Consider the following 26,413-nt stretch of genomic DNA (forward strand, 5'->3'; position numbering starts at 1 on the left):
AAAAAAGAGGACCGGGAGGGAGTAAGGAGTGGAAGAGGAACTATCCGCCCCGATTAGTAACTCGGTAACGTGAAACTGTTTCTCTTTCGCCCCCTCTCCAGCCACGGAATTACAGAATCGCGCCGCGAGATTTGTGTTCCTCTGCTCGAGCGGAATATTCGATTCTCCCGAGAAATTATGCGGTTTTATTTTGACCCCGAGCTCCGCCCCCGCGAGATTGGTTATCGTTTTACCATTCGCGCTGCCAAGACTCGTCTCGTCGAGATTGAACCAGTCCTGCCGTATTCCTCGAGCGAGAATTTATACGCTTTGTATTCCTGCTTGCTGCGAATTAGTCGATTTCTGCCGGATTGTGTTGCGAATTGATTTATTCTTCGATGTAGAGAATTATTGATGAGTAGACTGCAGATTTTATGCATTTATGACGAAAAGCGAGTGGATAAGAATAATAATGACATTTAAGAATTTGAATCATTTTCAATTCGCCAATATTTTTAAATATTTTAAATACTTTCAGATGACAAACATGAATGACAGGATACAACATTTATAGACTGCTTTTTGCATACATGATTTTTACATTTATAGCATTGTTGTTTGGGTTTCGATATATTATTATATTCGATCCTTAGTTCTGGGATTATTTGTTATTTTTTGGAGATAAGAGGAGCGTCCGAGTCCACTCTGGATATTAAACTATAATGTATATACGATAATAAATAATTTTTACAGAATTTTTCACCCATGAAAAATAGTCTCAATTTCAATTTTTCCAACCATTTTGGAATGAAGAAACGAAATGAAAAATGTACACGGGTGATTCATTTTTAAGGTGCTAATGATTACATTTCGCCATCCACGATTTTTATTTTAATCTTTCTCTGCAGAACCAATCAATGAATTATTATCTACCACCCACTGTCGAACTCTTTGACCGCGGGGAATGAAATTACAAATTGAATTAATATTTTCCATTAACGTGGATTTTAATCCAATTTCTTTCACTAACTTCGAATGTGGCAGGACTGTTTGTGGGGATTAAATTTTTTAATTTTACGTAGGAACTGCATTTGCCTTTGTTGAGGTGAAGTTACTAATGATACTAAATTATGATACTGCGCTTTGTACCTGGAGACTTTTGTCAGGCCACCTACCAGCAACTCGAGTACATTCATTCGCGTAATAGTGAGTAACGTATCCGTTCACATAAAATATAGTTTAACGTTGGAAATAATTCTTTCATGCAAGCGAAATTTGACTTACAACTTCATTAATGTATATCTCATCAAACAAGTATCAAATTTTCGATCTCATATTTTGTTTATAAATATAGTATCGTTTAAAACAATTACCTATGTGTCTTGCGGGCTTGTTGGTCCATCTAGCGAAATTAAAGTTCATCTGTCGTTGATAGTTTGGAACTTTTTTTATCTAGACTGACAGTATAATCTCGTTTACCGCTTCTCGCGTGAATAATATGCAATTTTCGAGTTGCTGACTAGATTTACAGTCAACTGGCAATCGAGTACGAAGAGCTAAAATTATAATGAAAATAACGTTAATTACAAGGTACCAATTTTGTTCTTCTGGGTTCGATTAATGTGTACTTACTAGAGGCGTGCGAGACCGGGACGGGATTCCCGAAAACGTGTCTTGTTGTCTTAAATATAGTGTTTGATTTATCTAAATAAAACATCAAATTTTATTTTACTTGATAATTTATAACTAGCGGATGTTTATGCAAATGCATATTTTTATAGAAAGTAGGTAAAGTTATGGGACCTGGACAGAAATTTACGTTGTCTGTAGAGGATTTTGAAAGTATAGTTTGTAATAAATAACCATTAACATTATGTTTACTGTTATTGCGATGACAACTGTATGCGTGACTTCTCTTTACACGATATTTCGAAAAACGAAGTTGTATAGAAGACTCTTGTAGCATAGATAAAGACTAAAAAACAATATTAAAAGATTCTGTACAGTATCAGAGATCCCGAGAAAATTCACGGGAAACCTGAACATTTTCGGGAATCCCGTCCCGGTCCCGCACACCTCTATATAGTACTTACATATGCTTCAATTCAAATTCTATTGGAATAATCAGAACAATCAATCGAAATTGATCATTCAGAACATCCTGTCTTGATCGAACCAAGTCGCAAGAAGAAGGGAATCTCGCTCCCTCGTTTCACGCCCTACGCCCTTCTTCTAAAGGGTCTTCTAGGGAGAGCAATCTCGCGGGCGTCACGGAGATAACGCGATAAACCGCGTTACACGCGTAAACGCTCCGGCGGTTCCCGTGGCGCGTTAAAGCGACCAATCAATAATCAGCCGCCCTATGCACCGTACAGCATCTCTGACACCTTTCCCAAAAACACTCATCCCTTCGACCCCAACATCACCCACAAAAAGATCTGCTACGCAACTAAAAAACACGATTTTTATAAACCCTTTCAGAAGCGTTGTAATCTTTTGATCCTGGAAAAATCAAATCCCAGCGGAAAACCTAGTTCGCTGTGTATTGGTACATATTTGCAGGTGTGTGAATTTTTTCAACCCTAAAAATAGGATTGCTTACTACGATTTTTTTCAACATTTTTCCGATTCGAAAAATAGTATTGTAGGCTGTGGAACAGTCCACAATATTTTGAGAATTTTAGCCAGCTCCAAAATTGGTTCGTTGATCTGTGAAACGGTCTAAAATTTTTTGGGATTTTTTACAACCAGAAAAATGGACTTTGCAAATTATTTATATTATTAGTAGAATACATCCACTTATCTTATACAATTTCTAAAAAATGTTAGCAAAAGGACAATGTCTACTGAACAGGTTTTGAAATTCGAGAAATGATAAATCTTCATAATTAAAAATGACTTTTTTATATAGTCTGCGTAATTGTATGCATTTGTACAGTGCAGAAAACTTCGAAGAGTAATGAAACGTAAACTTCAACCGAATCTTCGATCGAATTAATCACTACATGAAATCTACTTTCAATTTTCTACGATTATTCATGGAAGAAATTCAATCTAACTAATCTGCAGTGTCTTTAAAATTGTACGTATCAGACCCAATTGTTTTTATAATAATTAAAAATTGAAGAAATCTAGGATCTGAATAATCTCGAGAATAAATCATGACTTATGAATGCAGATTTCGCCGGACAAACATACTCCACCTCCATAGTTTTTTTTCGCAATGAAGCTTCCGCGTACATCTTCCGCCTACGCAAGACTCAAAAAATCGCTATGCACGACTCGAAACATTCGATCTCGATACGGAACTATTTGCTGGACGTCGGGAAACCAATTACACTCGACCTCCATCGAAATTGTTATGAGGAGAGCGTGGAGCTCGTAGAGGGCGGAGTAAACGAGAGGAAACGTTGATGGACACGAGTCATCCCCTTGTCCCTATCCAACGAACCCCTGTCACGTTTCCCCTCGACCCCCTTCTACACGATTTTCAGCCGGTTTTCGAGCGACTGCAATCACTGTTCGCTGGATTCCATCGGCTAGCGCGTTATATAATGCGCTTGTAGCCACGGACGAATACGTTTTGACAAGCTGGAGAGGCTGACGTTCTTCCATGAGTTTGTCTGGGGGTCCACGAGTGGGGTTAGAGGGGGCGACCCCGTGGCCAGGCACGAAAGCCGCGTTTCCGGGCCAACAAACAATTGGACGACCGCCAAAATATGACCGAGCCACGCGCTCTGACGTTTCGCGCTCTCCTAAACAGTCTCAGCTGCTGCGCTCATAAACGCGGGCCACCATTTTGTTTTTATTGGGGTCGACGCACCACTCGTTTGTGTGTAAACAGCCTCTGCCCCGTCCTTCTCTGTCTGCCGCTCTGAACCTGTTAATTGCACGGTGTACTGTGTCTGCACAAGACAAACGCAGTAAAACAATTGATAAAGTAATACGCGCGTTTAACATTCGACAACATTTGTGCCGCACTAAGAGCATATTAATTGTACTGTGCTTGTGTCTCCGTAAAAGACACAGTATTAAAGCATCGATAAAATAATACAAATACGAAATTTATAAAAATGTGTGTCCGAATTGACGAAAAAACGTGCCTGCATCAATTGTCATGAGATATCAGCCAAATTAAATTGCCGTTCATTCATTCTTGAATAATTCCAACCTTGTGAGAAAATATGTCGATGTTTCTAAATTCTTTAATCCTCTGAGTGCCGGTGCCGGAGTCATTTATCACCGGGGACATCCAAATTGTCATTTAAGTACTCAATTTGTAGCAATTAAACTAACTGAATAGCTATCGGAAAAATAGGATATCGGAAAGACTAATGTGTCTACCCGAGATATCATCAAAAGTAAATTTTTAGAAATTATTAATTAGAGCTGTGAACGGTCCCAAGGATTGCCAATTATACAGGGTGAGTCAGTTAAAATGTAACAGACGTATGTATATCTCGGAAATGAAGCATTTTGGAGAAAAATGTTTCAGACGAAAGTTGTATGGTTTCAAGAGGGGTATAAAACGACGTCCTTGATTTTACCTTGGATAGTCGTTTGAAAATCACGTGAAAGTCATCTTCAATTTCTTAAATAGCTCCCTATTTTTTATTATATATTCTTGTAGCTTGTTTTGAGAGCTTTCCAAAACACTATAACAGAATATTTTTCCCTTAAATATTTTTCAAGTTTTGGAAGTGACAGTACCGATTCACGATCGACGTATTCACGATCAATCATGTTGTGCAACAATTATTGTGCAGCAGGATGTTGCGCAAATCCAAATTGTATTCACGTTGACACATAATTTGAGCAATCAGACACACAGACAGACAGCCAGGCACACACACACAACAGCAGTGATGAGACTCGTCTGACAAAATTTGTGCAAAAAATATCAGGAAATTCTAATTTTACACAACAGATTGCGCAATTAGTCAATCACTATCATTCACGATCAATCATGTTGCGCAATAGAAATTGTTGCGTGTTTGTTTGCGTGTGTGTCGATGAATCCAATGATAAAAATTAACACGATTTGCACAGTTGCTTCCGTAGGTTATGATAAAATGATAACTTGAAAAATATTTAAGGAAAAATATTTCATTATAGTGTATTGGAAAGCTCTCAAAACAAGCTACAGGAATATGTAATAAAAAATAGGCAGTTATATTTAAGAAATTGAAGATGAGCAACACGTAATTTAATGTCCCCCTTGAAACCATACAACTTTTGTCTAAAACATTTTCCTCCAAAGTGCTTCATTTCCGAGATATACGTCTGTTACACTTTAACTGACCCACCCTGTACAAGCTATAAAAATCGTTCGATGTCTGAGGGTTAAGCTCTTTTAGCGCTTTCGTATTAAATTGTGTTGAGATGATTGTATCAGTGTATTGCATCAGCAGAGGCATGGTTGAGCATTCGGCCCCGCGGAAGACAAAATTGATAAGCACTCTAATTGCGAGGCAGTGTCATGGGGGGAAAAACGTATGACGAGTGAGCAAAGCGAACTTCCGTTCGGCAAAAACCGAACTCGTAAATCGAGTCCGGCATGCGTGAACAATTTCGAAAAATCAATGCGACTTTTCGGTACGCGTTCTCCCCGGTTCTCCGTTTCGGGGACCGTCTAGCTAAACCCACGGCAGTTTTCAAAATTCATTTCTATATCTCTCATAACCCATCTGCCCGTCGCGTCGTCCAATCAAAGCGACTGACTCGACCAATTTACTACTCGGCCCCCGAAATTGTTTCGGCTTTGATTGACAAGCGGGGGTGACCGCCGCTCTGCGCGTCGTGCCGGCTACCATCAAAGCGTCCATTTGCGATAGCGTTTCACGCGCGTTGGAACACGTGTACCACGCCCGCACCCTTTTCTGTCAAGATTACTTCGGGATGAAAGCGAGGACGACAAGTTACTCGTTTTTAAAGGGATTCTTTGAATAAATTGTAGGATATATTCCCGTCGAAATTTTTCAACGTTCGGAAAAATATAAAAAAATGAATTACGCGACGTATAATTCGAACTCGTCAACTCGCACGATTAAACTAAAAGAAACAAGCTTCCCATTGGTCACCAGCGACTCGATATTAAATCGCGAGTGAGCTACCGTCGATTACGGTAAGGGAACGCGACCCCCTTCAAAATCAAGGAGTAACTATCCGGACAGAGACTCGTCAGGACAAGTTGGCAGCAATTTCTCCCCGGTTCCGGATGTGAATAATCGTGGGGACCCGACCCGGCAAAAATAATTCCATCGCGTCCCTTCGCAAACGAGCCTCCATTATTCAACGCGATCTTTGATAAATTTCGTCGGACAGGCAGTCGGATGACGCGAGGGGTGGCGTACGGAAGGTGGTGGTAGGGGGTAGGAAACGGATGGAAAAATATCTCGTCCCCCGTCGTCTGAAATGAAATAATTCTCCGCGATGTGAAATATCGTCATCCTCATAATTAAAAGTTGAGGTTGCAACTCGCGGGAGCCATTAGTCTCTCCGGGAGACCGGGGATGTAATGCCGGTCACCGTGAGTTCCTCGATTCCTGTAATTATTCCATAAAGCGGATATTTATATTCGCTCGTGGACCCCGGCCGCCGCACCGGTTGTCGCTATTTATATTCCATTTCCGTCGTGTTTTATGATCCGCTCGTACGGAAAACATAATGCCATTCGTACGTTTTGTACATATCCGGCCAGCCTCTCACTATCGTCGCTCATTAGGCGAGTGACCATTCCAGGCACCAGCCTGTCATAATGTCGAGGACGATTCCGGGAATCGTCTCGGCAATTAGCAATTTCGATGCACTTCAGATTGAGATTAAGGGGGAACCTTGTGTAATATGAAATTTTTGAGCATTTTCTTTTGCTTAAATCGATAGGAAATTTCCCGAGGAATGCGATAAAAAAAGTTAGAAGGTGATTAGAGATGTTCTTGTACGTTATTTTCAAAATAAAGTGGACAGTTGCATTGAGCGGCTTAGGTAGTCGGGCCCTCGTCGGACGCTAGAACTTTAAACGCATTTTTCTCGAAACGCAACATTTCGCATGCCGTGCAACGTAGCTCAAAAACTGATCACTATATCTTTATGAAACTTGGTGTACATATATATATATATGTATGTTCTATAAATATATCTATAAATTAATGTTTTATTTAAAATATTGTTAGTAACAATTGTTCATAACAGAAAATCCGTTTTTTTTTTGTCAAAACTTCGCCATTTTCAAATTTTTGCAAATTTTAATAAAAGATGAATAACATGCTGAGCGTTTTTGCATAAACTAACGAATCCATTTCGATTTTTTTGTTTCTTATCATTTTTGTGCATTGTATAGGATGTCATTTTCAAGCCGCCGCGCCGTTGCACCATTGTTACTAACAATTAAAATTTATAAAAAATAATTTTTTTTACATTATAACATTAATAAATGATACCTCCAATTTTAAATCAATCTACGCACTACACTTTTTCAAAAAAAATTCTTGAGAAACAGGCCATTTACATAAGGTTCCCCCCGTAATGCTGGAGACCTAATTTGTCACATCCTTGATTTTAGAGAGTGAAAGAGAATACGTAGTAATACGTTCACAATTTTTCAAAATCTGGATACTCTTCTTAAGGAATTTTGTATTTGGTCTTTGAAGTTAAAAGAGAATGTGATGAATACTGTATCTTGTGATTTTCGATAATCAGATGAAAAAGGAGAAGTGCAGCTTATTAATATCAAAACGAAACGAAACGAAGTTCGCAAACTATCAAGGAAACTGTATGGTTCGGAGAGTCCATTAACCGCGTTAAATTAATCCCCCGTCGTCGACGCTTCGCGGTGGCGCGGCCCAGCGTGGCAAACGCAAGCGGCTAAACTGAAATTGGAGACGCGCGTAAGTGGCGAAGGCAAAGGGCTATACTACAGATTGCGATGTCGCTTGCAGACGTTTCCACGGTAAAAAGGGTCTGCCCTAGTAAAAGGTCTAACGAGATTTTATGAAGGGCCTCGTTCTACGACGTAATAACTCGCCTAGACGTCCTGCGATCCGGCAGATATCCAACTAGCTGCCAATACTGCCAGTGAAAAAATAGAAATGGAACGAACTGTGTGGCTTGTGGAAATGGTTCTCGATGATCCTGTGACGATTAGCCGATAATTAACTTGGAGATCTATCCGTTAGATCAATAGATATATACGTTTACAAGATGGGAATTAGAAGAATTCACACTGAGAATTTTGCGTATTTAATAGAAAAACGAGTGAATTGTAAATTGACAGAAAAGAGTTCTAGTAGTAGAAGTCTCGATTATCCCAGACCAGCATTTTCAGTTTCTATCAACCGAGGATTCTTTAAAAATTCGTAACACGTATTATTTTAATAACGGAGCTTTTAAGCGTCGCTGGGACATTACCGGTGAATTAATTCAATCTGGAAAGTAGTAGAGAGGGTAGCGGAGGGTTGGGAAGAAAAATTTGTGGAAGGGACTCGTAATTTTTCATGGGAAATTATCCCGAACGTCTGGGGGATGGGGGTGGTGGGATAGTTAAGGAGTTGGAACTCTCTCGTCGACTTTTCTCGCGGAGTTACGCTCTCGATTCCTTGGGAATCGAGTGACTCGGCGCACTCTGGACCGGAAATGTTCGTCGTGAATCGAAGGGAACGGCTCGAAAGGGCTGAATCGTGGTCCGGGGATTCGCGAAAGGGTTCGGCGACGATAGTTCTTCGGCATTCGATCGAACCACGTCGGAACCCGTAGAACAAGTCCTATCGATGAAGAGACTCCCTGTTCGAGGATCTTTACGAGTCGAGGTTTACGAGCCACCCCCACGGGTTGCCTGATATCGAACTGGTCGCGGTACACGTTAACGAGCGGGGCCGAAACTTCGGCGAACGGATTTACGATCCCCTCGAAAACACTTGGACCGATGCTTTGATTCTTTCTCGCTGCAAAATCTGCCGCCCCGGTGTGATGACCGCAAGTATGGCAACGGGGATGGCTGCCCCCTGAAGTTTCACAGTTAAAGAGGTTGAGAAGTCCGACGATTCCCGGAGAACCGCCATGTCGAGGTTGAAGTTTCGAGGAGCACCGATTATGGAGACTTAGGATTCAAGGGAATAAAATTGTGGTGGAGTGGTAGGGAGCTTAATACGCTGGGGGTTGGAGGAATTTATATGGAGCGTGACACATTTATTAGGGGGTTGGACGCTGGGGATGCTGCGGCTCTGGGGTGCATTGTTTATTCCGTCCATGGAAAATTGGTGTTTTCAGGAAAGTACTTCGAGAATAAAATTTAAGGTTAAAATTCATGTATGTATATTTGATTAGAATTTTAATGAAGTTGCGTTACTTTAAAGTTCCTTCAGATCATTACGGATTAGTATACTAATGATGTATGTACAATATATAATACAATAAGCTAAATGTAAATATTTGATAGGTAGTAATTGTGTGCAATCGAAGTGCATATATTCAATACAAATTAATGAACATTAAGCTAGAGAAAGTTAAAACCAGATGTAATATACATATATTCGATTAAAATCAGTATGGTAACAAAAGTAATACTTCAATTTCCTTTAATCGAGAATGCTACTCCACACGATTTGCATGATTCACATGCACGCCTGAAATATTCGATAGACTCATAAATAATTTCCGATACCGGCTGCAAATGGCAACGACGCAAATCATTCTAGTGATCCATCATGCTGGAGCTGTGTAACAAATGTCAACAAACCAGTGCAAATAATGACGAATACATAATTGATCAAGATGTAATTGATGCTTATTTTATTGATGGATATAATCGATACATTAAAACAGAAACCATGACATGATCTAACGGGAATAGCAATAAAAATCAATTAAAAGATCGACATCAAATTTTTGAGGTTGCTAGTTTGGCGATCAACGGTGTTCAGTTTCATGCCAAGTCTCACTTAAACAATAACTTCGCTAAATAGTGAATAAATAAATACTTTCGAGTGGCTAGCAGTCGGTCGACGAGAAGTTTCCGGGCGAGTTAAAATTGAAAACCCGTGGAGAGTAAAAAGACGCGGAGGATAAAATGTTCGGAACGCAGGTTCTGCAACCGAAAAAGACAACCTACATGCTCTGTGCAATCTTGTTTGCCGCCGCAATGCAGGTGGCCTGAATAATAAACGTAGCCGGGCGCGGCAACAAGGAAAATGTAAACGCGCTAACAACAACGATCGCGTTAGGTATCGACGTGTAAAAAGCCAGAAAACCGTGCGAGGGTGGACGGTCGAAGTACGCACCGGAGAAGACGGGGGAAAGGAGTCAGCGAGCCGGATCCAATTAATCGAATATCGACCGTCCCCCCCCCCCTCTGTTTCGCTTTCTCCTATTTTTCTCTTGCAGCCGCCGACGCCGTCGTCCCAATACCCGTTCATTACGGAAACAGTGACCCGCCTACCTGGACAAACCGTGCCGAGCCCCGGGGCTTTATGAAGCCTCGTATATCCTACCAGCTTCAGACCACCCCTAAGTTTCCCTTATCCCCCACCACCCGAAACTCTCCCCGTCGCACCCTTATCGGACGCGAGTATCGCGCGGCTAATAAACTTCCGGCCAAGAAGAGAGAAAAACGCGCGGAAAACGCAGGGGCATTGTCGTTCGGCGCCGATGAATTATATATTCGATCCTCTAAAACCGATTTTAAAAGCGATTCGGTTGAGGGGGGGCGGGGACCAGGATCGAAGCCGATTTTTTTCACACGTACACCACGCCACCCACTCCCGCATGTCGCCGCCTTTGTCCTGCGGATCGAACGCTTTTGTTCAGTCAACGAGCCGCTCGATCGAGAACACTGTACCCAATCGCCGGGAAATTATGGATCGTTGACGCACACGTTTGTTTCTTCACAAGACGATGTCGAGTGGAGGAATCGGGGATCGAAATAAACAATTATCTTTGACGAAGTTCTGTTCGAGTATGTCTGTCGGAGTACAGTGTTCTCCCGCGATTGATGTGAGAACCTCGGGGTTTCGAATCTCAAGAAACGAAATGGTACTACGTTCATTTACCTTAGCGGGAAATTGTTGTATTGTACTAATGTTATTCCATACCTGAGAATGATACATTGAGTATCATAAAATCCCAATTTAAACACCCTAATACCTTAATTTCTTTGTAGCGCGATCGATCGCGGTTGATTATATTGATTATATTATAGCGGCTGAAAAAATACATTTGACTATGCTTATTTCATTAACAAAAGATGGAATAAAAAGAATAAGTTTTCCCGATAAAAAATAACGATGGCCTTGAAAAAACTATTAAAAAATAACCGGACAAATAAAAATTGTTCTTCTATGATATTTCTCCTTCGATACCATTTAAATTATGTCATAAATATATTTTTGGGCCATTACAAATAAAGGAGATATATCTAGGTGGCCTCCTTCAGCTGAGACACCCTGTACAATGAACACCTGCGCGTTTTTTGTCTGCTATATATTTTGTCCGGCCCGCCGAAGGGCTTAGCTGTCTATAAAAAAATACAATTTAATTATTTAATAATTCATTTAGACTTGCTCAAATAATAAATAACTTGTTGTTTAAATTTTCATTTATTTAAGTAAATTTATTTATTGCCCAACACTGCTTTCGACCCACAATTGGATTCTGTTTTTCATTAACGTCTCGAAAAGCTTACACAAACAAGAGGTGAGGGAGATCGGGCAAAGACTCACGCCATCCGTTTTGCCAGTGAAATGAACAAAGGACCACTTCCAAATGGATGGGTAGACATTAGAAAAAAACATTTAATTAAAAATGAAATGTGCATTTGTTTTTATTTTCTCGGTAACCATTCAATCTTTCTCATCACGAGAACTATATTGGCAGTATTTAGAAACATTACACACAAACAGTGAGAGAAATGAGTCGAAAGAGTATCAAGAAACCTGTTGAATTTCATTATTGAAAATGGAACGAATATTGCTACTTGGCTTCGTTCCATTGCTTTGAAGAGCATGATTTTTAAGCAAAGAGATTCCAGCTCGAAAACAATTTGGTGAAAAAATAGGAAATGCAATTTTCTTAACGAATCGATTAGTCGACGTGCGTGTAACGTTCCCGCGTCCCGAGCTATGCATTTCCTACGGTAGTTTCGTCGGTAGCAACGTTTATAGTGGTAGCCGTTTGTATGTAAACGACACTCGGTTGGAAATAATTATGAACAGACGGTATGGAACCGTGCAATTTAAATAGACAGTCTCTTGTTCGGTCGACGTCGAGTGGAATTGCTCGATTTCGCTCGGGGAAACGAATCGAAAATGTTCGATAAACCTTTACCATCGTTCTCTTTCTTCGTGGAGTGAAATTCAATCGATGACTCTCGTCATTCTTCCTGATTTTTCCTGAGACAATTACACGTGACCAGATTGCCAATTTTTCTGCACTTAATTCTCTAAAATTGTTTCTACATTCGCAGTTGAACGGACAGATTCTATTCGATTCCTGTTTCCCCTACAAAACGATTCAAAACCAAATACGAACGAACAGTGGAGACAGGGGGATCGTTTTCATCTTCCCACCGAATTCCGCTATCAAAATATTCGATAGGAGCATCGAAAGCTCGGGCAGATACGTCCATCGATATCAGTTCCTTCGCAGGCCAATAAAAAATCGCACCGCGCCGTTATCGATATTACGTCCAATATTTCCGTGGCCGAGGTTTTTAATCATTTTCCCGTCATCGATGGGAGATCGCGTCCCTGGACCCCGTCATGACAATGAAGAGGCTCGTGTGCTGAACTAAGAGAAGGATCGAGTAAAATCGGGAAACCCCGATCCGCACGAAATTAATCTAACAGTGTAAAACCAACGCGAATTTCAACTACAGAATAAAAGTTGTTGTCTCGTTGCGGTCACATTCTACAATGTTGAAACTAACAAATTCATGCGAACACGAAGAAAATAATATTCTTCGTAGCGTTTCGAAACGGACTCCAGCAGACAAATAAATTCCTATTGGACGCGGAGATACGAACGTCCGCAGTCTGGCAATTAATTTCAATAAACCGGTGAATGAATGGGCACGGTCGCAATAATCCGTGCAACACGAGCAGAATAAACAAACCCATAAAAGCTTAAAAAGTTTTCTTGTTACTCGCGGTAAAGGGCGGCCTCGGCGAGCACGGTACGGGCGTGTGGCGCTAGCCGCGAGAACGAACGCGGAAAAAAGGCGGGACGCGCGGGCGAAAGCTTATGTGCACAACCTCAGAAAGCTCGGAGCTTCCGTTTAATTAGTCTATTTGGAGCAGCTGTAGCTACTTAAGCAACGTGCCCCCGCCCCACGAATTTACCGGTACCGGGCACCAACGAAAAACAATTTCCCCCGGGCGAACTGTTTCGCGAATAATTTAGGATTAAGGGTTAAGAACGGCTATCGGGGCCGAGGCAACAAAGTTTGCGGCGCCGTGCCACGGGACTTGGCAAGCATAACCGCCTCTCCCCGGAAGCGACGCGTCCCACATTTTTCTCCACCCACTTTTCCGGGGGGAAAAGCTCGAAGGCGGTTAACGAGCGATGCGTTCGCCCACCTGGTCATTACTCAACTTCTTATTGTAATTAAAAACGATAAAATCGCCGGGTAAATTCATTACCCGGAATTTGTAATTGAAAGGGAGCTTGATGTGGGTTAATAGGAACGCGACAGTGCGTCCCGACCGCGACAGGGTTTGATTAATACCGCGGCTTCCGCGGAAGTCCACGACAAATGGATTTTCGATATGACCGCGGCGTCGGGTTCTAAAGTATCTCGAAATTAATTCCTGCCCCGGGACTCGAGCATCATTAATGTCCCAATGAGGCCGTCGCTCCTGCTCCGACGAAAATTCGAATTTCCCGCGCGACATTCCTCCTCGCGCGAGAGCTGAAAGGGATATTTTTAAATGGTTCGATATTACGCCGAACCACGATCTCGATTCCATTACCAACACGTAATTTTCCGTGGACGACTTTGCTCTACCCAAATGGGTTTCATATCTAATTGTGAGCCGACTGCATGTGGTCAGACAGGATTGAGTAGATTGATAAGTAAAAATAGCCTGGGCGCGGTCAGGCAGAATTTGCTAATTGTAATATCCAATTTTTTAATAATATCGGAAATAGGAAATTCGGCTCTGTGAATTATCGGAGAGCCATCATCTCCTCTGGACGAAAATAAATTAGTTAGGGGAAACAATGAGCTTAATACGTGATAGTATATCGGCAAGAGGAAACTGACGGTAGCCAGGCAGGATCTGTGAAACATAATTACGTATATCTTGGAAATGTTGAAGGTAGGAAGAATGTCGTATTTAATTATCGGAAAGCAATCCGGTGATTCTCCCGAGGAAAATAAGATTGTCAGTGGAAACAGTCCGTGTATCATCAGATAGACTTGATACCCGGCTATCAGATTTCTGATATCTGTTCGCCGTCCAGTAACCGAATATCGCGGTTTCGTCGGCGTGTCAACGTCAGCGCTCGTAAAAAGCTCGCGTTTTTCGAAAACGTGAACACACAGCAGGCTATCCTCTTACCAATTATACCGAGGAAAAAAATCCCGATCCTCCCTATATTTCCGCGGAAAAACAGTCTCTCGGAAGAGGCAGGAAAAAATTGAAACGTGACAAAAAGAACTCGCTACAATTCAATATCGAATAACAAATCCAAAAATAACATCTTCCTACACATTCTCGTATGATTCAAAAAGATTTTCTACAAACTTAGACTGCGAATCGAAAGACAGAAAGAATGAAACTTCCGCGTACAGAGCATTCTGCTGTTTGCAATTTAGTATTATAGCGGAAATGATTGTGGGCCGAGAAAATTCAGCGTGATCGAAAGTTAAATACAGTATTAATTGGATTATTCTTAATGGTACAAGCCAAATTAATGTTTCATTTCAAATTGAGCACACTATAATTATTCCAAATGAGTAAATAAACGCTTGAGCATCGGTTTAATACGTAACAAGCTTCTGTTAATTACTGCGCAACAATCATTTGCACAGAAATGTACAAATTAATCAATCCATTATGAACAATGCCTAAAATCAGTATTCAAACAATCTTTAGAGTGTTAAAAACCGGCAATTAACCAATCAATTCTCTCTGAAATTTATCAATGTATTTAACAAATCAGAGGTCCGAGATTTCTCTTCAGAAGCCGTAGAAAACTGTGGCAACATAAATCTTGTTTTCGATTGAAAACATTTTAAGCTGACCGAGGCACGTTTAATCATCGTGTAAAGTGTGGCGAGGGAGAAATTGATTTGGCGAAATGAGGGCGGGAAGATGATTTAAGCAGGATGTTCGGTGTGGTGTTGTTTGCGTTCAGAGGCGATTGACGGATGTTCAGAGGGGCATCGTCGCGTTATCGCCGCGCAGACACTGAATTATCATCGAGCGCGTGCCAGCCCCCGCCGTCTAATCCCGGGCATTCATCATGTTCCTTCTGTCGTCAGGTGGCAACAGCTCAGCGGGACGCAGCACGGCCTGGACTACAGCGACGACGGTGATTCTAGCGTTGATTGCGAACCTCGTGTTCCTGCTGTCGACCTCGATGACGATGTTCGCGGCGACGGTCAGCACATCCGAGGCTCTCACTGCCGGCAGCAGGTAGCTCATGGGCGTCGACGAGGACACCCCTGCCACTGTCTGACCCGATTACATCGTCCATGTAAAACCTAGTAGTCTAGGGCTTCCAGTTATGTATGTTACTATGTATGGAGTAGATAGTCGAATAACAATGATTTTTATTCGAGTGGGCCTGGCCGAAATACCGAGAAAAACAAAACCGAGAGGAAAAGACGACAGATAAGAAGAAACGGAGGGAGAGAGAGAAAGAGAGAAAGCTGGAAAATTGGCGTGAGCTTTCTTCCGAAGCGATTATATACTTTCATCGAGCGTGTTTATCCTTTTTCTGCACGCGCGAGCAGACTGTTGAACCGAACAGGGACGATCGATCGATCGATCGTGTACACCGTCATAATTGTCCGATTCTCTGGGGCTACTAGGTGAACACGCGGGAATACCAGAATACATGGGTGAGATTGATAATTAAAGAAACAAACTAGTCTTTCGATGTGCTGAGAGAGAGAGAGAGAGAGAGAGAGAGATACGGAGAGGAGAGATATAAACGGATGTAAAGCGAATTTTCAATTGTAACCTATTGTACGCAATATAACACTCCCTACGACACACGATATGCTTGCTCGTTCGATTCCGTTCGTCCGATTGTTTCGATTTTTCTGTGATTCGTTAGTGACCCCAGTGTTCACCGAGCGTCGAGGATAGATATACGATTACAGGGGTAATTAATATAAAAACGAACAAAACACTGATATGGTTAAACGTTAGCGCAGCGACGGGCGGCGTTCTGCTCAATATCCGCTCCTTTTAAGACGTCTGACGAGGAACGCGACACCATAGGTACCGATTTGTAATCTGTACAAATTGTAATAAATTACCATTCGAAGTACGTTCGATCCACCTCTCGTCGACCTCGTTCATTCTAACCCGTCAACCTTACATTTCCTGCGAACATGAGATCAGAAAATTAGTTCACATGACACTGAAAAGAATGTTGAAAAACTGTTCATTAAATAAAATGTTTACGTTTTCCTATCTTCGTCAACATATTGTTTCTTGATTGAGCAAGCAGTCTTTCAACCAGGTAAGTACAATTGAAAAAATGTTGGACATTGTCTATAGTGGAGATTGACAAATGGTCTGGCACGTAGACCAACCTTGCTATTCGCCAGACAAAGAGCCCAAATCGGTGAGCAACGAAACAGAGTCGTTTCGCAGGGCGGACGGGTCATTTTAATTTCTCGTTACACTTTCTTTCCGCTTTTGACTCATCGGAATTACTCGGCGACGCCATAAATTCCAGCCTGGCAGCCAGCGGGTAGACGGTCGCGCTCGCCGGGAAACTAATCTTGCTACTGAAGTATCAGTCGCTGAATTCATCCGCATCAGGGAGCCCTGCAATTAACTCGACGTTAAACGATTCTTCTCTCCACATCGGCGCAAAAGGTAAGGATGCCGGTTTCCTTCTGGGGAACGTAATCTGAAACGTCACTCTACTTTGACCCGAGTGGTGGAAACAGGGAGAGAGAGAGAGAGAGAGAGAAAGAGGGGAAGGGGAGGGGAGGGGAGGGCCGGGATTGATCCAATAAAGAACGCTCCCTGAAAATTGGCACGACCACTCGTAAATGTTGAAGTGCACTCGGGCTACGTGGATTGCGACGTCGAAATATTTCCGGGATATGAATTATATCGGTACGTGACTCTTTCCGGTGGCCGTAATTGCGCCGACAGAGTTTCGGCGGGAAGGTTTATCGGCTCCTTAAAGCGAATTATTAAATTTATCGTTTAATCCACAGCGCGCGTTCACTGATGCGGCCAGTCGTACGAAACGAAGGTCCTGTTTGCTGATTCCTCGCGGGTCCGAGGACTCACGTTTCCTATGTACGTCCCTGCGGTCGCAATTTCCTCGGTGCAAGGAGCACAGAGTAATTTCAGGATTTCGCGCGGAACCTGGTCTCTTGAGAGTCGGACACGCTTTATAGTAAACCAACAATCCATTTTTAAAATATTTCGAAGGACGTTGATTCTCTGTCCCATGATACACAATTTCATTTTTTCCTGCAAGAATTTTTCTGTGCAAGATCCAGGAAAATCGATAAAAATGAGCAACGAGAGACACAGATGAAAGGAAGATAGGGAGATGTGTGCATAGGCGAGGTTCCGGAGAATGTAGAAATCCGGGATCGTCGGAGTGTCACGGACAAAGCCTGTTATTTCGCGTGGCCGTGTAATCAAGAGAAGCCTCGCGTAGAATTTAATGGCTCGGTCTAATACAGTGCCGGTTGGTCGGTAAATATTCGCATTAAAATTCAGTGGGGGTTATCGGGGGGCGGTAGGAATTAGCATTGTATACGTAAAACGGGCTGGAGGCAACGTGACTCGAGGGCGAGGCAGAGCGAGGCAGAGCAAGACACGGGTGCCGCGGGCCAGGTCTAAATCAAGCTTTAAGCGTCCGCGCACGTCACGACGCCTCGTAGTAGCGAGAAGCCACGTGCCGGTCGCGAGAACACGTGCGAGGCAGGATCGGGGAGAACCGAGGAGAACGGCTAGGATAGACGGCCGTTTTAATTTCGCCGACAAGCCAGATGGACCGAATGGCGCTGTGTTCCTTTATACGGCCCTGAACGCTCTTGATTAACGTCGATTCCGCGGTGGCCGCCCCCTCTTACCTTTTCATTTTCTTTGCCAAGCCCCTCCCGGGCCGCGCAGAGTACCCGGATACCACCGGCGACCTAATTTTCACGAAGTCCGAACTTCACCGGCGATGGAGAAAGAAATATTCTCCTCCGGGCTTTTGCCAGACGATTCCGACCATGCTTGATTAATGCTCGCCGCGTTAATCATGCGATTAAATGGTGTACGATGCGTTGGAAGATATCGAATGGGTAATTTGTTATCGGTGTTGGTAGACTGGGAATGCAACTGTTGAAGCATTTTCATTGCTTGTCCGCAAACTGTGTCTAAAACATAATAACCTCTGATTGAGAATGAATGTATGACTGTCTCAGTAGAATAAGACAGTTTATAGTCAGGCAGGGTAATTAGGACAGAACAATTCCACTCGTCAGGCCGGAAATGATCGTCCAGGGACTGTTTGGGTACGCCATCCACCCTGAATAGATAATATATTAAAAAAAGCTTTTTAAACACCACGCTTATATTAAAATGCACTACAAAGGAGAAAATAATTCTTTTCCTGGTTTCCCCAAAAGTTTAATATAAATTTCAATAAAATCATGACATTAGTGACTATAAAAATTAAAGCGTGGAGCGCCCACGAAGATTACGTCAATATAGTTTAGCACACCACGCATTTATTTTTATAGTCACTAATGTCATGATTTTATTTAAATTTACATTATATTTATGGGAGCTACAAATCATGATATATCAACAAACTATTAAAATTATTGAGTAACTGCACCTAATACTTTGCAGACATCATTAGGGATCCATATACATACCATCATCTCACAACAAATTATCAAAATCGAAGTCGGACACTTGTGGTCCTTCCCTTGTGAGCTGCTTCGGTGCGAAGTGGGCCAGTGGAGTAGGGACGAGTCGGAGTAGGAACACGTAGTGGAGTAGGGAGCACTGGCGCGCGGAGTGGGGATCGCTGAACGCGATGACGTACTACCGAGTGTCGCGCGGCGAGGTGTGACGGTTAATATTTTAATATTTTTTTCTCCTAGACGCACAGTTTTCTTTTTAAATTTGTTTCTTAATATTACATTGTTATCCAGTTCTGAGCTATGTTTAAAGTTTCAAGTCTCTAACTCATCGGGACGTGGTTTAAAATTCGACTACAAGATTTGACGCATACAACAACGAGACGGCAAGCTAATAATATCTATGATTGGAAGGAAAAACGCCGCATGTCACAATTTCAAAAAATTTGAGTTTATGCATTAATTGAGCTTCGTAGTATAGGATTGACGTATTTACCAGAAAAAAAGTAATCGAAACAAATTCGAAAGGCTCGAAAAATAATGCAATTTAACCGATGTCCTATGTCGAAGCAGTAGTAATGAAAACTTTAAATGGCAATATCTCGAAAGTGAAAGTATGTGACATGCGGGGCGTTCTTCCTGACAACCAGAGATATAAGCTTGGTAAAAGTGAGTGCAAAAATGTATTATTCTTTTTTACGAAATGATCAGTTTTTGAAAATCGACAATTTTTCGAGAATTGCAAATTTTAGTGGCACTTTCTGGATTATTTCTGGTGTGTCTGGATATCGAGGCACGTCTAAAGTAATCGACGGTGATCTGAAAGGTTCGTCGCTGATACTTTCTCGTCTAGAAGAAACTTACATGGTCGGGGGTTGGTGTTTGGATGTGGGTGAGGGTGTGGTTTTTCCAATCGGCGGTTCGTCTTTCCCGTGATCCGTCGAAAGCTTCAGGGAAACTGAGCTCGCCGAGAAGTATCGAAGTGAAACGGGGTAAAACGAAGGCGTTCGGGTAGCAGAGAGGAGGGGGAATAAAGCGAGAAGACAAATATTTGTCGTAACTCCCTCCGGTTTATGGAGGCCGCGAGTTATCAGCCGGTAACTCCTAGCAACTTCTTTCCGTCGTCTCAAGTTTCCGCGCTTTTCCGCGCTCTTGCTCCCGTTTTTCTTCCGCCACCGAAGTTTTTTTCGGCGGACAAGTTTCGCGATGGAAAATTTTCATCCCACCCCTGCACGTTGTCAATACAATTCGTTGGACGTCCGCGAAGTTTTCTTGGCTCCGACATCATTCCGGAATTTACGACGGCGATCGGGACGAATCCGGTTGTCTACAATGCGTGCTGCACACGTCCAGTCGCGTGCATTCAATGCAATTTTTATTTGTTCTTAATCCACAAGAGGTGTCATCACTGATCTTAAGATTCTATTTGATTCCACGCTCTTGGAATTTGCTTTGAGAGAGAGATGACCTCAGTGATCACCATAATAAATTTTTATCCTGAACCATCGGACTTTCTTTTTTCCCGTCACAAAATAAGGAATTTAAACAGTCAACCAGCAGAATCTAAATAGAAACTTATTCTCACGGAAATTTCAAACGAGTGGTTCGTGAATTCAATTTTCTGCAGTTCAAACGAAAAATAACAAACTTTTTAAACGAATTTTTCGTACCTCGTTCCACACACACGCACGCACGCCCGAAGGTTCTCAGGTATTTTTAGGATATGGATTCTCTCGGTTGAATTTAAAATGAAGCTCATTTAAAAAATTCAAACAAGTTCAAGGAAGCTGATGATTCGGGGAACAAATTTTTCTTCGGTGGCAAGTCGATTTATAGATTAAGTATCCGAACAATCCGCAGTTCCCCGGGTTTCGGTTGAACGGGGCTCTAAGAATAATTGATAGTTCTAGTTCGGAATAAACTTTACGCCGGGATAAGGTGTCTAAGACGAGGTCTCGCGATAAGTCCCGGTTCGAGGCAGCCGGGCCACTCATCCCCGTAATACCGGCGAAGAGATATTAATTCGCCAATTATCGAGAGACCATGCCAGAAGAGTAATAAACCCTTCGTCTAGATTATCATCGCAGATTAGACGCGAGCGCAGCGGGCCTATTCCGATCTCTCGTGAAAATCAATTACCGGCCGGGACACTGGAGCCCTTCATCCCTAATGGATCGCTTAAATGCGACCCCTTGGATTCCTACAAATGCGCCCTACAACCCTTCGAGGACCCATTGGCTGCTCGACACCACCGGAATTTGAAATTGTTTCGTGGATCTGAAGATGCTTGACAGGATCTATCTTGATAATTACGAAGCACGTGCTTCACTGGGCTGGAAACTAAATCTTAGTTAAAAAGTATATTTATTATATTATACTATTAAACATTCAAACATTATTTTTCACAGATCCCTATTTGTTTTACAACGCAGTGAGTAGTCCAGTCTAATCTGACGATTGAAATAGATTTGCAGCGAGTTTAACGAAGTTATGTGAAATCGAAGGGTCCGCAGACCTTCAAGAATGTAATGAGAAGAGGATGGCCACGGGCTTCGTTGGCCCCCGACCGAGCAATTTCCTCCAATTAACGATCTGTAACAGTGCCGACGACCGCATACGAGTGTTGGTCGATTCTGTAAAATAGGATGGACGACGGGGATAAAAAAAAGGAGGAGGAGTCGCGGTCCGACAACAACGAATTCGTTAAGGCTTTAATTGACATCGGGAGGCTTTGTCGCCGTGTAACCGGGGAACGAATAAAATAATTGGACCGGTCTCTCTTGTGTTCGAGAGAACCGACCAGCCGTAACAACGTCGAAGAAAACGGTAAGCAGAACCACGGGGCCAGAAAGAAATTACAGAGAAGAAAACAGGGGTGGAGTCGAGGACAAAAGATCGTAGGGTGGAAGAGGCACAGTATTTTTCTTTGCTGCACCGCGTGTCACGGATCGCGAAATTCCAATGAAAATTAGGAGGAGGTTCGTTGGTTCAATGCCGACGTCGCTTCATCTGTCGAGCGTGGATCGAGTGACTCTCGAATTGATGGTTGGTTCGTGGTGTATAAAAACAGTAGTCAACTCTGCTCTCATGGTGATTTTTACCACGCTTATATTAGCTTGCCGTGTTGTCGATGTTGTCGTTGTCGTTGCATGCGTCAAATCTTGTAATCGAATTTTAAAGGGACTTGAAACTTTAAACATAGCTCAGAACTGGATGACAATGCAATATTAAAAAACAAATTTTTAAAAAAAACTATGCGTCCAGGAGAAAAAAATTTTTACTATTAAACGTCACACCTTGCCGCGCAATGCTCGATAGTGCGTCATCGCGTTCAACGATCCCCACTCCGCGCGCCAGTGCTCCCTACTCCACTACGCGTTCCCACTCCACTGACCCACTTCGCACCGAAGGCGCTCACAAGGAAAGGACACCAGTGTCCGACTTCGATTTTGATAATTTTTTGTGAGATGATGGTATATGGATCCCTAATGATATCTGCAAAGTATACGGTGCAGTTACTCAATAGTTTTAATAGTTTGTTGATATATCATGATTTGTAGCTCCCATAAATATAATATAAATTTAAATAAAATCGTGGTGTGCTAAACTATTATATATTGACGTAATCTTCGTGGGCGCTCCACGCTTTTATTTTTATATAGTCACTAATGTCATGATCTTATTTAAATTTATATTAAACTTTTGGGAGAACCAGGAAAAAAATTATTTTCTCTTTTTTAGTGCATTTTAATGTAAGCGTGGTTTTTAAAAGGTTTTTTTTATATATATATTTTTTTTTACAGCCAGAAATCGTTAATTTCACAATTCATCATTCGTTTTTCTCCCCATACGGTTTGTTTTATTGCAGGATACATTATTTCCCATAAAATTTCTTTTATCTCATACCGCGACACCAACTATTCAAATTTACATCGAAATATGCGGACCGTGGGTTAATCCATTAAGCGACAATGATGCGTTAATTCAGCGCGTCGTTTACATTTTTTTCAGTCGATTTACATTGTTTAATTCCGGTCGCAATCACTCTGCTCGTAGCACGGAATTCCGGAGATTTGCTTAACAAATGTTTGCTCTTTTTGATGTATGAAAACCGTGAACATGATGTTTTATTCTGGTGTATGAAAACATCGGTGGAACGAATCTGCGGATGTTTTGATTCAAATTACCATGTGATTCATTCGGCCCGATGTATAATAGATAGAGAAGTTGTTTATTTCGTTACAGGGTCGCTTCCGAAAGCGGCCTGATGCGTCGAGAAAAAAAAGCGAGCGATCAAAGTCGCCTTTACGAGATAAACGAGCGGCGTCACAACACGCAACCGTCCTTTCATCTGCTTTTTCCCGGAAAAATTCGAAAAAATCACTGGGGCCGACCCAGTTTTCCCCCGTCAGAAGTCCCGGAATCGATCGAAAGAAGGATAATCCGGAGCTTTGCCAGAGCAGGCGGCCGCCACGATCACTCGAACCATTAATTCAGGTGACGATAAAACCTTGCCGAACTCTTCGCGAGTTCTAATTCAACGAGAAAATTCGATAAGCGGATCGACCGGGCGCTGATCGATTACAAACAATTTTAATGCGAAACGGAACAGAAGGTCTCCTGGTTCATTCGACACAGAAACGCGATCCGCATAAAAACAATCGCCGAGCATATCTGCAACGAACAAAAGGCGGAGTGGTGGCAGAAGATTGTAAATATTTTTACGAACGATAAATCTGCTTTTTCGCCTTTCCGATGGACACCGAACGGGAGACGGGAATAAACGAAATTGAACAGTCCATTTTTGTCGACGGGGTACTTGCATTCTTTGCACTTCCGGCGCCACGAGCACAAGCTCGCGAACAGATCATCCCCTCGATTTTTTTTTATTTCCGACCGCCATTATTGGGAGTAACTCTTCGGTCTCGCGCGGGATGGAAAATAAAGGTTGCGACCGCGTGAAAAAAACACTGCAACGCTTGGGAATATGTTGCGGTCGGTCGTAAATAATTATTCCCGACCCTTCGATGCAGTTTTTCCGCCGTGTCTGATCACTGCCGGTCGGTTCTACTGCTGCTGTATTGCCTTTACACAGTGGTGCAATGTAAAATGGTTAGTTACGCGGTAGCAACATCTGCGAGAAAAATGATGGCAGAAATAAGGGGTAAGCACTTTTCGGTACTTGGAAAACATGCGAGCTTTATGTAACTTTTCCTGAAAATCCACTTCAGAATGGAAAGATAACGTAGAAACGTAAATATTAAAATTGCTAGCTTGATTTTTCTCGACAATGGACTTAGGCCACTTCCAAAATAAATGGCTCATTTATCTTTGTTGCTATACATGTCGCGGTGCGGTCTAGTGTGCGCCTACCTTAATCGGAAACAAGAGCGCCAACGTCTAGAAACTGTCGGAATTTTCAACAAGTAGAAATAGCCCGTATTAATCAGACACTATGCTAGACGTAATTGGTGGCTTTTGTTTTCTACAATAATGGGATAGAAATTGGTAACTGACACGGGCTGGTGCGATCCACGGAAAGTACAATAGACAATTCCGAAGGATCATTGTAGTACATATCAAGTGGAAATCGCAAATAATAGTCGAACGAAATAGCTATTATAATTAACGTAATCACGCTTTCAGTGATCAGAATACAAAATTAGACAGAGATATTTAGACAAAGTCAGTTAGTTAGTTAGACAAAGATATTTGTTCGGAAGAAAATGTAAATACACTGAAAACAGGAATACACGAGAATGTGTAAATAATTCTTATGGACATATTAACACGAATAAAATTTATTACTGTAATAATGATAACAAATACAGCAATAAATCTTGCGAACGTCCAAACTGTATGCTACTCTTGATTATAAAATATTGGAAAAGTTTTGTTCCCTATTAAATAATTGAAATTTATCAGCAGCGGGGAGATTTTTGTACTTATGTTTCGTAATTTTATTAAAAACGTCCATTAATAAATGCCGCTCGTGTCGCTTAATAATAAATGTTTACGATATTTGTAACACAACGTGATAAATCAATAAATAAATTAATGAAGCTGGAGTCCCGAATACAATAAAGAAAACCATGGACAGAGGCAGGAAACAATGGCAAAAAGATAATAATAATACTAATAATAATTTAATTTGATTTGATATATCCGAGTTATTAAAATATAGCAAATAAAATTCAGCATAACCGGAGCAGTATTAAAAAGAAACAGTAGCGGACCAGCGAAAATTGAGAACAGCCGCTAAACTGCGCAATTACCATGAATACCGCGAGGCAGAGAAAGGAAAAAAGAAAGAGGAGAAAGAGTATGTGTAACGAGCGACCGGATCGAGGTTCATGAAACTCGAACGTGTTGGAACGAGGTCCAAATTTCTTTCGAGGATGGCTGACGTAAAAATCTACCGGGCTCGGGGTATAAACCAATAAAAGGAACTGTGCGTTCAAGATATTTCGGCGGTATTAGAAATCGTGATAGAGCGCGCAGGATGCTTTTGTGGCCGGCTGGCAGGATCGACAGGCAGCGAGGCAGTTAAAATGCAAACGCTCTCGGGATTCGCGATACGCGCGCTGCGTGGGTGAAAAAATACGAACGGGGCGAAAGAAAAGTGGGTATCGTTAATGCTCGTTTTTCACCGGCGCCCGCCGACAGAGGAATTTATTCGCGACCGTTTCCGCGCGTTCCCTTTTGTCTTCCTCCTTTCCTGCGGATTAATCGGTTTTTCGACGATTCGCACTCTCCGATGGAAAACCGGGGAAAACTGTTTCCCACCAAGGAGCGAGGGAAAACCAGAGGGAAAAAGACAGCGGAAACGGGAACAACGGCCGGAGAGACTCTCGCGGAATTGTTCCAATTAGACGGGACTTTCTATCCTTCGACCCCGGGACACCCCTTCCGAAATCCATTAATTAATTACTCGGAGAGATTGAGTGGCCACCGATGGCGGAGCGAAAAAATATTTTTAAAAAATCGTCAGAGAGAGAGAGAGAGAGAACTCGACCCCCGAAAAAAATGCAATCCGCGTCGCGAAAAGTGCGACGAACTCGTGTGCGCGGCCTGGGTCCTCGGCCAACCGCGCGTCGCTCGTTTGCACTTTTAATTAAACACCGCGACAGAGCGGACGTAATTAATTGGCGGCGAGGACCGGCACGGCGCCCGCGGACCACCTCAAATTTCCGTCGAACTAATTTTTCGAAACGAAGGCCCGGCACTCGTAATCCCCGGGAAATGACCGATACTCGGCTCTTTCTTGGACACTGCGATCAGGTTCGCTGCCTTTCAACCCTTTGCTGGGTCTCTGGAACAATTTTTTGCAAAACAAAAACAAGCTCACGCGTGTCCTTTGTATTATCTTGTTTAACTACC

General features: G+C 42.3%; 1 protein-coding gene across 1 annotated transcript in view; it reads left to right on the top strand.

Moving 5' to 3' along the window:
* The window catches only part of LOC143216655 (uncharacterized), a 165,688-nt gene extending 149,215 nt beyond the window's left edge, over nt 1-16,473 (top strand). Inside the window, exon 6 of the mRNA XM_076439926.1 lies at nt 15,455-16,473. Within this exon, the coding sequence (XP_076296041.1) occupies nt 15,455-15,612 (158 nt within the window). The 3' untranslated portion in view covers nt 15,613-16,473. The remainder of the gene's footprint in view (nt 1-15,454) is intronic.
* Nucleotides 16,474-26,413: the final 9,940 nt, after the last annotated feature.

The sequence above is a fragment of the Lasioglossum baleicum genome, chromosome 15, assembly GCF_051020765.1.
Source record: "Lasioglossum baleicum chromosome 15, iyLasBale1, whole genome shotgun sequence".
NCBI lineage: Eukaryota > Metazoa > Arthropoda > Insecta > Hymenoptera > Halictidae > Lasioglossum > Lasioglossum baleicum.